This window comes from Strigops habroptila, chromosome 7 (genome assembly GCF_004027225.2).
Source record: "Strigops habroptila isolate Jane chromosome 7, bStrHab1.2.pri, whole genome shotgun sequence".
NCBI classification, from domain to species: domain Eukaryota; kingdom Metazoa; phylum Chordata; class Aves; order Psittaciformes; family Psittacidae; genus Strigops; species Strigops habroptila.
This window is the reverse complement of record NC_044283.2, coordinates 4,008,747-4,023,725: the sequence shown is the minus strand read 5'-3', so window position 1 is coordinate 4,023,725 and position 14,979 is coordinate 4,008,747. Positions and strand designations below refer to the sequence as shown.

The 14,979-nt window shown below is 39.1% G+C and overlaps 1 protein-coding gene across 2 annotated transcripts in view; it reads right to left on the bottom strand.

Moving 5' to 3' along the window:
* Window positions 1–14,979, bottom strand: part of CTNNA2 (catenin alpha 2) — a 500,115-nt gene that overhangs the window by 384,616 nt on the left and 100,520 nt on the right. For both annotated transcript variants that reach the window (XM_030491748.1, XM_030491749.1), the window contains exon 3: window positions 7,710–7,905. In XM_030491748.1, the coding sequence (XP_030347608.1) occupies window positions 7,710–7,905 (196 nt within the window). The remainder of the gene's footprint in view (window positions 1–7,709; window positions 7,906–14,979) is intronic.

Here is a 14,979-nt window from a genome sequence, read left to right as displayed (position 1 = left end):
TCCCTTGATAGATTTGGGGGTTTTAACTGTCATGTATTTCTGCATATTTCTCAAATAAAACTTTTCCTAACAGAAATATTGCTTCTGAAAGAACAAGTAGTAATATGGAATTCTAAAATCAGATCCTATTACACTATTTCTATATCTTTCAATTCCGGAGTATAATTTAATCTTTGACAGCTGTCACAAGCTGACATTCTAAAGCAATTTCATTCTTCTCTGCTACAGTCATGATAGTAATAAAATCTTCAAGACAGACAATAGAAATAAATATAGCATGGAAAAGGAAAAATCACCTAATATCTTTATTTTTCAATCATATATCTCTGTACTATTGTAAAATCTGTCTTGAACGGTCATATTTGGGCAATGTATCAAATGCCAACTACCCTTTGTAAGAAACATATTTGGGAGATGCAAGTCATCATAAATTTAACCTGAGCTTAAACAAAATACTGAAAAGCGAAATGAATACTAGGAAAGGTCCAGCCAAGGCTGTAACAGAAATAAATCTTTTGAAAATGGTGCAGAGAATAAGCACAGGCTCTCAACCAGTTGGATTTACCAAGAACCAGGATCATCATTAGTTCAAGACCTCTCCAAAGGCCTGAAACATTAAGGACATACATAGAAAATCACCTGTATGTATTTAGTTTTATTATATTTTTAGCCTCCTGCTCAAAAATACAGGACTCATAATGGGATGTAGGGGAAGAACATTTTAAAATTGCATAAGACTTGTAATGGGAATGTTAGAGGAAAATCCAAAAGTGGGTAAAAGTAAGGACCAAAATGATTTGGGGCTGAACAAGCATGGAAAAACGGAAGCATAAGAGGACAAAAGAGGCCATTTGGGAATCCCTTGCACCACTTAGCTGCGTAACAACTCTGAGATTCTGTACAATGTCTGCTTTTTAGTCAAAAGTTTTCTAAATTATTTTAGAAAAGGAACTTTAATATCTTTCAGAATTAAATTCTCTGAGAGCTGGAAGATAATTAATAGATCTGAAAAGGGTCTGAAAGAACTAGCATTAGAGTATTTGCATAGAATGACATTTAGCAAGCCATATTTCTTAGGCTGAGCACTATGAACATGAATGACAACTGAAGTCCCTTCCAAATGTAACAAGCAATTCAAAATAGATGATGAATATTTCTGAATAACAAGATAAAGTTTTCCACGCCACAGCTTCAGCAAATTGCTGGATACAAGACTTCAAATATTCATACTCCAAGCTTTCTGTTGGACAGGCACAAGCCACCAGTGAGATGGGCAAAAAGCAAGTTGCAGAGCACGCCATCATAGATATTATTGGCAAAACAGAGAATATGCTCATTATGCACACAGGTTATTTCAGAAGTGCAGACCAACATCCATTCTCCATTAAGCAGGACTGACCACAAGGCTCACTTTATCTTTCAGAACTGGATAGAAGTCCAGTTTGTCTGAAATAACTGCTTTTCTGTGATTTCTTTCCACATGCACACACTTTCTCCTCTATCAAGAACTAGAGGAGACTAAATTCTATAAGCAAAAAGAGAAGTTCTCATACACTTCAGTGAAAAGTATTATAAATGAACATACAGAGAAAACACTGTAAGTGAAAAGATCAGATTCCATCCCAAACAAAAAGATTACTAGCCCCTAACCCAGGTAAGAAACAATAGCTTAGGTTATATACAAAAGTTAGTTTTTAAAGGATCTATTCATTCCTCCTTCGTCCTTGCCAGATTCAAACTCAATGTCCTACAGTTCTTTACTTCAACTTAAGACACTAGGAATAACAACCAGCCAGCCAGCCTCAGAAAAATGCCAAAAAAGCCCTGAAGTGATCAGTGCTTAATTATTACAGTAAGGGATACCTTTACGTATCTCTAATTGCAGATCAGCCCTTCATTTTGAATCCAGTCATTGGGACTTAGAGTTGAAAACAGATGCAGACATGAGACAATACTTCATCATGTGCTTTCCTCTATAAAAAGAATTTCCTCCTTTCCCACATCAAGTGACAGTTGTATTGTGACAAGTCTTTTAATGGCTTCTACAGAAACACCCTCATGAAGTAATTCTACTTCCATATATTTCATAAAGTAGGAAAACTGTGGAAGAAGCACAGAAAGACCGAGAGCACAAGCCTACATCCATTAGTTGAATTCTTATTAACTAAAGCGTAAAGTATTCAGCTCAGGCTTTTTTTTTTATATTTGAAATGTAACTTTAAGTGTTATACCCAAATTATTCCAGGAAAGCTTTTACATACTAATGGGTACAAGCCTTTTTTGCTTTTTCTTTTTCTTTATTCAAACATATCGAAAGGACAGCAGAGAGAGTAGATTGGGTAAATCAGTGCTCCTGCAAAGCCTGTTGCAGCTGACTTTGCTAAGCAAGTACATCTGAAGCATCAGTACGTACGCTATGTAAGAAGATGTTCACACGCTGAACTTCAACATAAATAAGGCTTATTAGGAATGTTTTCAGTGTGAGAAAGGAAGAAAATTCAGGGGGAAAAGAGACAGACTGGATAAAAATAAGTACAATCAGAAGGATGGGCTAACAGAATGGTGTGAACTGTTTCATAGAATCACAGAAGAATTCAGAGAGGAGTATAATCTACTGGTAGAGAAAACAAGGACAACAAACAAGGCACATTAAGTTTGCAAAGTAAAGGGGAAAAAAAAAGATCAAGAAAGAGACATTTGGTTTTTATTTTTTTTTCCTACTTCTACATTACAAAACCATTATTGAACTGAGAGGCAAGAAGACATTACATGAATATGGAAAAACGGTTTGAGATGGACATGGACGTAAGAAGGGTTACCAGGGAATGGGAGATCTAAAGAGACCATGAAGCAGGGAAAATTTCAGGCCTTAAATTGAAGGAAAACAAAATAAGTGTATGACCACATGAAGGCAGCAAAGAAAAGGAGAGCAAAAGAGAGGAGGAATAGAGAAGAGAGCAGCACAGACTGCTTGGGAAACAGATATGGCTGCTTTTATAATGCAGTTAAAGAAAACTGATTGGATTAGAGGGCAGAAAAAAAAACCAAAACAAACAAACAAACAAAAAAATCTAAAGAGTAGAAAAGTTTTAAGGAAGCCAAATCCAAGCAGGGATTTTCTGCTTCAGTTGCGAAAGTCAAGACCTCCAGGCAGCAAGTCTTGAAGACTTGGGGTATCATGGCACTGCAAGGGCTGGGTTTTAGGAAGGAACTGTCAGTCTAACAAAGTCTAACTGAAAGAAAATTGTGCAACCAGGAAAGATCTCCTGAAATGCAGATTGCTGAACTGGGATAGTGGTTTAAGATTGAAAGAATGCTGGGCATTCAGCTAAGAGGTTGGCAGTCCCAAGGAACAAAACTGAGACAGTTTCAAGTGACAGTGCATGTGACATTGCAGTTATGAGACTGTCTCTCTCCCTTGTCATACTGCTGTCATTCAATCAGAAAAGCTCAAAAAATCAAAAAAGCATTATAAGTTATTATAAAACCAAACAGCAGCTTGTGTATGTATATTTTGGGGTTTGCTCCCACCAGCTCAGCTGTGCAGATTCCCTGCTTTTCTCTCAAGGTACCAGAAGACAGGAGGGAACCATAAGGAAGACCACCTTTCACAGAGTTTAGTTTAAAATATTCATTTAAAAAGCTTTAAAAAGTAGGTAGTTAAAAGCATGAAAGTAATAAAAGTATTACTTTTTAGTATGTTCCATCAGAGAGAAAAAAGTTACCAAGAAAGTTTAAGTCATTTTTCCATGTCAGATGTTGATATATACTTCCAAGCTTACAGACAGCCATGGAGTACATGGATCATAATCTTTCTATACAACATGCATAAATCCACATGAACAAAAAATTAAGTACATCATCTCCAAACACAAACCCATCAACAGCTATTTTCTGACCCTTGATTGAAGCATAAATTGCAGGTTATGGTGCGAAGTTGTATCTACCCTGTCTGAAAAGTGAAAATTCAAAACACAGCCACCAGCTGCTGGCCTAAATCATGTTTTTACTGGAAATTTCAGCTATATGCCAGAAACCTTCTAAGAAAATGACATTAGAATCAAGCAGTCTCTAGCACATACCTACAAGATAGATATTGCCAAAGTCATTTAACAGATAGAATAAATTTACATAATATAACCTATTTCCTTGTCTTGCTTTCCTCAGCATCCCAGAGTGTTTTTAATAAATTTAATCAAAGCAGGGCCCAATAGAGCTGCAGTTCTCTGTAGAGTTTTGTGTAAATCAAAACCTGGATGTCTTCTCCACAGGGAATTTCCTTCTTCTTTAGGATCAGTAAAAGACCAGTTGCATTTAGACACTTATGCTGTGAGAACATTCCTCTCTTCTTCACTTTCCAGACTGTATTTCTTATTTCTATGAATTGTTCTTCACCTCCTGCGCTTCTCAGGCTTTGTAGCTTGAAGGCTTAGAGGTTTTCATAATCAAAAGAAAACATACAAAACCTCAAGATGCAGAAGACTGTCTGCTTTCCCTGACCTCTAATGTAAGGAGACAGGAGTGACAAACTTGAACATATCTTGGGTCTTGTTTGTCCCTATCTGGGAGACCTTTGACACGACTCTAACAACATCAGAATAAACACCCATACAGCAAAGTATTCAATGGCATAGTAATTGGATAATTTCACTTAGATTGTTTTGAACTGTAAGGCCAAAATATTCTGATTAAGGAATTATTATGGAATACATACATATACAGACATATATACACATGTATGAGCTCTATGCATAAGATATTTACAACTTTCCACAAAATTTGAGGGGGAGTGGGGGTGGGGGAGGAAAGCACATTACAAATCTTCATAGTCTTTGCTTTCTTGGGGCTAAATTTGCAAATTGTAGAATTCCAGAGTGATTTGGGTTGGAAGGGACCTTAAAGCTCATTTAGTTCCAACCCCCTGCCACGGGCAGGGACACCTTCCACTAGAGCAGGTTGCTCCAAGCCCCTGTGTCCAACCTGGCCTTGAACACTGCCAGGGATGGGGCAGCCACAGCTTCTCTGGGCACCCTGTGCCAGCACCTCAGCACCCTCATAGTAAAGAGTTTCTTCCCAAGATCTCATCTAAGCTTACCCTTAAATCAAAACTGTTGATCAAAGTTTTGTACAGCAAATATAATTTACCTTTCCACGTAATTAAAGTAGCGAGAATCTTAAAGCTTTATCTTCTTTGCACTCACTTTCATCCCAAAGTATTTTGACAATGATATAGCACATTTGTTTCATGCTTATCAATGGAAAGCAACTCTCTCTGGAATGAACTGCAGTAATTGTCTACAGTAGTATATGATAGTATACAGCAATATAGGGCAGGAAATGAGGAGCACAGCAGAGCCAGCTGTAACTGCAGGAGACATTTTTAGGTTGCTGGTGTAATTACTCAACCTGGAATCCTGCCAGATAATCAACTAGTGCTACTCTGGCAAAACACAGCCTCAGTTCATTAATCCAGCTCTTTATGTCACTGAGCTAAACATATCATCTCACATTGCAGCAAGGCTGGTCTAGTTTACACTGCTCATGTGTGCTAATAATGGTGTTTGGTGTCTCCTGCTCTCCTAATTATGGACTTATGTTGTACAGACCTAAAAAAGCTGCTCCACTTTTCCGATAGGCTTTTTTTCAGCCTGTAGAGTTGACAGAAGATGAATGCCTGTATCATTCTGCATAATGCTGTTTGAGGTGATTTTTTTCCTGCTTTCCGCATCATTCATTTTTTAAAATACAGACTAATAAAAAGGAATGAAAAGCTTATTATCAAAAGTCAGAAATTCAGTAAAGAAGAAAACCAAAACTCTCTACAGCAAATCCTCTCAGGTACCTCTAGCTTACAGAGAAAAATTCTACAAAGAAATCACTATTAACTAATACAAAGCTCCAATGATAAAGATAACAAGAAGCTCTGATACTATGCTAATGGTGTATTTGCCTAGACCAGACAGCATGCAACAGTTGATGTTGATGACTCTAATTCAGTAGAGGACTCTTTGGGAGAAGCCAGCACACCGGGTCAGCATCACAGCCCCAAAGGGAGAGCCTTATAAATCATAGGGAACAAGGACACTCAAAATAAGTAACGTCAGCAACAGGAAACTGCAGTAGTTGACAAACGAAGCTGCATGCCAGAACAACCAGGCATCAGCATCAAATTCTAAAATAAAACCCAAAAACCCCCAACAGTAAAAACCCACTGAAAAACAAACTAAAACCCCCTATCAGAATAATGCCATAAACCCTGTACATAGAGTATACAGCAAATATTCGACTTATTCTGATGTACTGGCAATTGAATATTTAAAAGAAAACCAATCAAAACATATGGGAACAGGAAAACAGTGAAACCAAATATACATACAGTTGATGGGAGGAAGAAATAGCCTCAGGGTAGAACAGACTAGAATATTCACAAACCAAGTGTTTATGTACACAAGTGTACACAATTTTAACCCTGCCTGCTCATAGAATTATTTGAGTCCAATTTTCACTAACTGAAAAAACCATCCTATGAGTGCTGGGGGACTAACTCACTGGAATGCAGTATTTTATACCTAAGTCCTTTAGACTCTATTCAAAATCTCAGATAGGGATTTGTCGGTCTTCTTCTAAAACCCAGGACTGATGATACTGGCAGGTGGTATCTGCAGATTGTAGGATTTATAATGGAAAAAAAGCCCTGAAAGCTATTTAATTCTGTTGCATTACAGATAATTACAATCAAAGTCAGTGAAAGGGAAAAGCTTTGTTACGTGGGCATATATTGAAAACATATTTTTCCCCTACCACACATGTAAATTTGAAAGCATCTGATACACATTTTACCTTTTGAAGGAAACTTTTCAGATTAAATCCATGATATGCATATCCATGATATTTTTTAACTTTTTAAAACCTTAGAATAGTTTTCTTACAGTACCAACTTAAACTTCAAATATCAAATTGTGCTAAAGCAGAATTATTTCTGCCAGTAAAGAAAATGTGATCATCCCACACCTCAGTCCTATGCCCAACTAGGCAACTTCTTGCAACATTGCATATCTTGAATATTGCAGTTTAAGCTATGCAGTGAGCAAACCAATGTTAACATTTATCTTATTATAGCCTATGCTCAGAATAAAAAATGCTTTTAATATTGCTAATATCTCTGTATTTCCAGACTTTAATAATCTATCTATATCTTTCAATATATACCTGAAACTTATATTGCTGTGCTGTTTTGTTGACAGTTGTTAGATTGTACAGAAATATACGCACCATAATCCTAATGCTACATTTGCCTCCACAAGCTTTAAACCACTGCTCAAATTAACACAGTAAAAAAAAAAAATCATGTCAGTTTGTTACACAGCAGAATAAAAAGCAAGTTGAAAATGAAACAACAAGCTTTGGCACTTGGCAGCATGGCTCCTAAATAATGTTTGAGTTCACGATTTGGTGACAGATAACAGGGAAAAGATACCCAAACTCATTATTTTCCCAAAGTTAGAACATTCTTTATACTCATTGCCATTCATGAAGGTATAGCTAATTTAATATTTATTATGCCTTAATACAGATTATACTGTAATATATCCTGTAACACAGGACATAGTTTTAGTTACATTATCAGAGTCTATCACGCACATTTTGGAAGAAATCTTGGAAAGCATCAACTGAAGCAGTTACCCCATTAAGCATTTGGTTCCACATACCTTGTTTGCGTACATCCTCTACGGCAGCAACCAGTTCTTCCTTGAGATCCTGGCTCTCTTTAGCAATTTGATCTCCTTTTTCCAAGAAGTTTTGAGTGGCCTGTTCCACTGAAGCAGCCAACACATGAGCTTTCTTAGAGCGCCCTTTCTTTTTGCCTGATGGGCCTTTATTGCTTGTGTTAACAAGCGTTGTTACCTTTGGGGAAGAAAAACAAGTATTTGTCAGTTTGAAGGATTCTTCAGTTATTAAGAGCACAATAGATGGCCACTTCATTCAATGCCTCCGCTCTTTCCTTTACTCTTTAAATGATGCCATGGTCACATGCATTGAATAAAGAAAATTTAGAGCTTAAAATCCAAAGCATGGCAGCGCAGACCTGAAAAAGATTTTTCCTTTCAACCTCTGTTTAGTCTGGGCTAAGCAAACCAAAGTCAAGCAGTGAAGGAGAAAAAGATAAGAAACAGGTATGGAAGGGCAGTGATGCCAAAGTATCAGTTTTGTCACTGGTTTTCATTTCTAGAAAAATGCATAAGCTGATAAACCTAACACATATACGTCAGAAACCATTCAAAAAGCAAGCATATCTCTTAAGATAAGTACTGTCAGATACATGTAAGTGGTGACAAAACCATTGTGACTGTGTTCCAGGCATTAAGGAATGAATAGCTCCTCCTGCAACAAATACACAGGTTAAAACTATTCAGTTTAGTATTGCTCCAGTATATTTATAATATATCAGCATAGACAACAGCAGATAGTGAAACAATCCCAGAATTCAAAAAGAAAGAAAAAACACATCCATGTTTGTGGAATCTTCTGAAGATATTCCTTCTTGAGCTATTGATAAACTGATCAGAAACTTTAAGCACAAAGCTTAACAATACAGCTTTTTGCTGGACTAAAAGAATCCTGTATTGCTCCTGCAGTATAAGGCTGACATCCTGTAAAGCAGGAGTACTGAATTGGATATCATCAAATGTTAAATGCATGAAAAATAGCAATGGATCCATAACGGTCAGGGATACAAATCTCCCTAACCAGGAGACAAACCAGGGCAGTTGAAATAACATATCAGTGTGTTAAACCAGAAATTTACTGTAAGAAAATAAAACCCTTTGCAATAAAAGCAGTGCACTATAAAGCAAAAGACTTCAAAACAAAGTGTAAAATTCACTGTCATCCCTATCACAAGAAGCATGAGGTGTTTGGTACAGTTGTGACCAAAGAGCCTTTTGTGATGCTCTTTGAGCTAGTCTTTTTCTTCAAATCACATCTAAAAACTATAGACTATAAAAGAAGAGGGGAAACAAAACCAAACCAGAAAGGATTATCACAGCTCAAAGACATCATAGGCATGGCTGTGTTGGGTGAAAAAATAAATGTATTAAAAAGTTTCCAGTGTGTCAAAAGCTCAGACTCAAAATTAATCATATACTCATATAAGAGAAATGCTAGCAACAGAGCACAAGTCCTTCACACATGGTGCTAGAGACATTGTTTGCCAACATACCTCAATGATATGTAAATTTAAAGCAAAGGCTGATAAATTTTAAACTATGAAGCTCTACAGAAATGAAATCCATGAACAGCAACATCTCACTACCACCTAAACCACAGCATACAGGTGCTAGCATTTTGCTTTCAAAGGGGTGACCTGGCACACAAAGGTAAGATCATTCGCAAACAAATGAAGGACAAATCTTGAGTCTGACTGGAATATGACATGAGTTTTACATACATTTAAATTGAATACACTCAGGAGAAAATGAATGAATGCCTTTTACAGCTATGTTGGTTACTACTCTTGATTTGATTTTTTTCCAGTATGAAGCTATTTTTAATTTAGATCTGCAATCTGAGGCTAACACAATAGCTAGGTAAAGGGGACATTCCTTCTAACTGGAAATATTCATGGGCTTATATGAAAGCCTAGTAGCCTGCTTTTTTTGTTTCTAAAACTTCATCAGGGACTGTAGCGATAGGACAAGAAGATATGTGCTGTCATGATCATCAGCAGAGAATAAAGTCATGGGTAAGTAAGTTCAAACTTAAACAGGGGAAGTTCAGGTTAGATATAAAGAAGAAGTTCTTTACTGTGGGGGTGGTGAGGCGCTGGAACAGGCTGCCCAAAGAAATGGTAAATGCTCCATCCCTGGCAGTGTTCAAGGCCAGGTTGGACAAAGCCTTGGGTGACAAGGTCTAATGTGTGGTGTCCCTGCCCATGGCAGGGGTTGGAACTAGATGATCTTAAGGTCCTTTCCAACCTAAACCAGTCTACGATTCTAAATATTTGCAACAGATTTAAAAGCAAATGGAGACTGTGTAGTTCCTGATTTAGTTGATAGAACCTACTTCAATAATTAACATAACTGGTGACTGGACAATTTTCTCTTACACTCTAGGTTAGAAAAACACCAACAGGAACAGTTAGATTTTTCACGTTACTATTTAGAAAACCTTAAATGTTTGAAAGATAGATCTAAATTTTTTCCATGAAAACAAATCTCTTTGGGGAAAACACAGCTAAGACCAAAGAAAAGGCTGATGTAGATTAATGAAAAAGAATTTCTGAATAGAAGACACAAAGAAAAGGAAAAGCAATATCATGTTCAGCATGAACATCATAACATCTCCTGCTGTAACATGTCCCGCAGAGGAAGACAGCAGAGAGAAGACATCTATTCTAGTCCCAGCTTAAACCATGACACCACTCAAGTTTCTGACCCTGTACACATCATGTCTCCTACCTATGATTTACTTTCATTTCTCTATTCAAGACATTTTAATCTGCTTAGAAAATTACTCAATATTACATCCACTTTAATGAATGTAATATGTAAAACTAATTATTTAGCTGAGTCGGGGCCCCAAAGTAATTTGATCAAAATAATATTACGCATCCTTTGCAGAGACAGCCTCATTCCCAGCTCTAGAAGCAAACACTTCTAGAGTGTTTAAGGTTAGTTTCCTTAAGGAAAAGAACACACTGAACCCCAATTTAACATATGCATATTTCAGGTACTTTTAACAAAAGTATAAATTGACACCTCTGCTGCATATAATAATTTGCACGTGTAAATATATGTCCTTCAGAAAACCCTCCACATTCTGAATATCAGTGACTGAAATATAGGAGTAAACACAAACAGAACAATTTCGCTCAACGTGGACTATTCCCAACATACAATTTCAAGAAGTCACTGGCATATCAAAATGAGGTAATGTGAGTTCATGAGAATAGCAAAAAGTCTAAGAATCTTCAAATGCCAGAAACTGCATTTGCAGTACAAATTCTGAGTGAATGAGAATGTCTCTCTGTCACTGAAGTGACATATATAGTAAAGCATCGAGAGCAGACGCGAAGGGAGAACAGAGTCTTTCAAAATTTAAATGTTTTCCGAAGAACATGAATAAATTTCCTAATCTTGTACCCTAAGACAGAAATCCCTGCTATTATTGTTACTCTTATGCCTATAAGGGAAAACTCATGCAGTGATTTCCACAAGTACAATCACAGAATCACAGAATGGTTTGTGTTGGAAGGGACCTTAAAGCTTATCCAGTTCCAAGCCGCTGCCATGAGGCACACGGGCACCTTCCACTAGACCAGGTTGCTCCAAGCCCCACCCAACCTGGCCTTGGACACTTAATGATTTCATGAACACAATGATCTTTATTCCTAAAGCAAATTTTGTTCAAGGTCCTCTAAAATATCCTGTAACTTTGATATGATGGCCTAATAAAAACAGCAAAGGAAAGTAGAAGTTTGAACCCTCCTGACGCAAAGGAGATCTCCCACTTTCCCTGGAAGTACTGTAATCAATGAACTGTATGCTAACTGGAATGGTGGGATTTTCTTCTCTCTAAACAACATTGGACAATCATGCAGCAAGAGATAGAAGACTCATACAACAAAAAGGCAGCAAGCAAGGAGAGGAATCATGCTCAATGCGGGGTTAGGATTTCACTTCACAATTCTTGATTCCAGCCTTAGCACTAACAGATTGGGTTCTGCACAATACACAGCCCTTACAGGAAGAAAAACACTCATAAAAAACCTGGAGTCTTGCAATTTTGCCCACCCTGTGTCAGCTTCTTTTAAATTACACTAAATTATTAGCTTAACTGCTAAGTAAGCAGTTTCTTAATGAGGTTCTTAATGACTTCTTTGCCTCAGTCTTCACCAGCAAATGCTCTGACCACACAACCCAAGTCTTGGAAAGCAAATGCAGGGACTGTGAGAACGAAGACCTTAGGCCCACTGTAGGAGAGGATCAGGTTCGAGACCATCTTAAGAACCTGAACGTGCACAAGTCCATGGGACCTGATGAAATCCATCCACGGGTCCTGAAGGAGCTGGCGAATGAAGTTGCTAAGCCACTGTCCATCATATTCGAAAAATCCTGGCAGTCAGGTGAAGTTCCCGATGACTGGAAGAAGGGTAATATAACCCCCATTTTCAAGAAGGGGAAGGTGGAAGACCCGGGGAACTACAGACCAGTCAGTCTCACCTCTGTGCCTGGCAAAATCTTGGAACAGTTTCTCCTGGAAAACATGCTAAGGCACATGAAAAACAACGAGGTGGTTGGTGACAGCCAACATGGCTTCACTAAGGGGAAATCCTGCCTGACCAATTTGGTGGCCTTCTATGATGGAGCCACGGAACTGATGGACAGCGGCAGAGCAGTCGATGTCATCTACCTGGACTTGTGCAAAGCATTCGACACTGTCCCACATGACATCCTTGTCTCTAAATTGGAGAGACATCAATTTGATAGATGGACCACTCGGTGGATAAAAAACTGGCTCGATGGCCGCACGCAAAGAGTTGTGGTAAATGGCTCGATGTCCAGTTGGAAACCTGTAACGAGTGGTGTCCCTCAGGGATCGGTGTTGGGACCGGTCCTGTTCAACATCTTTGTCGGTGACATGGACAGTGGGATTGAGTGCGCCCTCAGCAAGTTTGCCGATGACACCAAGCTGTGTGGTTCGGTTGATACGCTGGAGGGAAGGGATGCCATCCAGAGGGACCTTGACACGCTTGTGAGGTGGGCCGATGCCAACCTTATGAAGTTTAACCAAGGCAAGTGCAAGGTCCTACACCTGGGTCGGGGCAACCCCAGGCACTGCTACAGGCTGGGCAGAGAAGAGATTCAGAGCAGCCCTGCAGAAAAGGACTTGGGGGTGTTGGTTGATGAGAAGCTTAACATGAGCCGGCAGTGTGCGCTTGCAGCCCAGAAAGCCAACCGTATCCTGGGCTGCATCAAAAGAAGCGTGACCAGCAGGTCGAAGGAGGTGATCCTGCCCCTCTACTCTGCTCTTGTGAGACCCCACTTGGAGTACTGCGTACAGTTCTGGTGTCCTCAACATAAAAAGGACATGGAGCTGTTGGAGCGAGTCCAGAGGAGGGCCACGAGGATGATAAGAGGGCTGGAGCACCTCCCATATGAAGACAGGCTGAGGAAGTTGGGGCTGTTCAGCCTGGAGAAGAGAAGGCTGCGTGGTGACCTCATAGCAGCCTTCCAGTATCTGAAGGGGGTCTATAAGGATGCTGGGGAGGGACTCTTCCTTAGGGACTGTAGTGGTAGGACAAGGGGTAATGGGTTCAAACTTAAACAGAGGAAGTTTAGATTAGATATAAGGAAGAAGTTCTTTACAGTGAGGGTGGTGAAGCACTGGAATGGGTTGCCCAGGGAGGTTGTGGATGCTTCATCCCTGGCAGTGTTCAAGGCCAGGTTGGACAGAGCCTTGAGCCACATGGTTTAGGGCAAGGTGTCCCTGCCCATGGCAGGGGGGTTGGAACTAGATGATCTTAAGGTCCTTTCCAACCCTTACGATTCTATGATTCTATGATTCTATGATTCTTCCCAAATTAGAAGCACCATTCAGAGAAGTCAGCCACACTGGGAGAGGGGAATGAGGAAGGAAGACTTCTTACACTAGAAAAAGACATGTCGTATTAGCTATCCTCCTCTTTTAAAAAGCAATAGCAACCTATAACTTAATATAAATTGTATGATAAAAAGATAAAGTATAATAACCTTATTAACACTGCCCTTGAGTTCTCCAGAAATGTCTACCCAGAAGACTTTATTATTAAAAAAAAGATAAAATTAAATAAAACATTAAAAAAGACAAGAACACAGCTCAGTTTTCAGGCAAGGCATTAAAGCTATCTGGTTTATTGTAAGTATCTTATTCCACCTATGCTGGTACAAAGGAAAGGATGTCTCTATCAGCTTCTGTTACTAATTAATGCAGACTTTACCCCCAAATTCCGTACAGTTATCAAATATATCACTTGATAATTACCATAAGCTCATTTGGCAACCCTATAATGATCCTGGCTTTGTGATCACACTAGGGAACCTTGCTCTCTTATTTTATTAAAGAAGCTTCACATAGAACTATCATGGATCTCTGTTGGAAAAACAGAACTTCACTAATTAATAGCTCGGTCCCATCCTGAATTAAGTCTTCCTTACATTGCTTCAGCAGCACAAAAGAAAGGTGAGGATGTCTTTGCTAAAAGCAGAAAACTTTATTAGCATGGATTTCCCTATTGCAGGGGTCATGTGCGGACAGGGATGCCAGAAGTGAAAGGGAATAAAGCTAGATCACATACTCATCAAATTAATCCCCAGTCAGCAGCTACAGCTCATAGAATATTCCTGGCCCTGTGAATTGAACTCTTCCCTACAGAATTCTGAAATGCATGGGCCAAAAGTTTAAGGATTGTAATACTTCCCCCCTTCTCTTTCCTCAATAACTGCTGGAATTGCAAGCTTTTCAATAACCACATTATAAAATATACTTGTATTGTCAATTCTTGATGAAAAGATTGATATGCATTTTCTTATTATTCTACTAAGTCTTGTGATTTGTCACTCACCTAGGACTGACACCTTGCCATTATTTTTTCAGTACAGACTGGGTGATGAAAGGATTGAGAGCATCCTGGAGGAGAAGGACTTGGGGATAGTGGTGGGTGAAAAAATAGATATGAACTGGCAACGTGCACTTGCAGCCTAGAATGTCACTCAGATCCTGGGCTGCATCAAAAGTACCGCCTGGAGTACTCCATCCTGGAGTACTCTGAGGCCCCAACATGAGAAGGATGTAGAGCTCTTGGAGCGAGTCCAGAGGAGGCCACAGAGATGCTGCAAGGGCTGGAGCAGCTCTGCTCTGGAGCCAGGCTGAGAGAGCTGGGCTGGGGCAGCCTGGAGAAGAGAAGGCTCCTGAAGGGGACACCTTAGAGCAGCTCCAGTG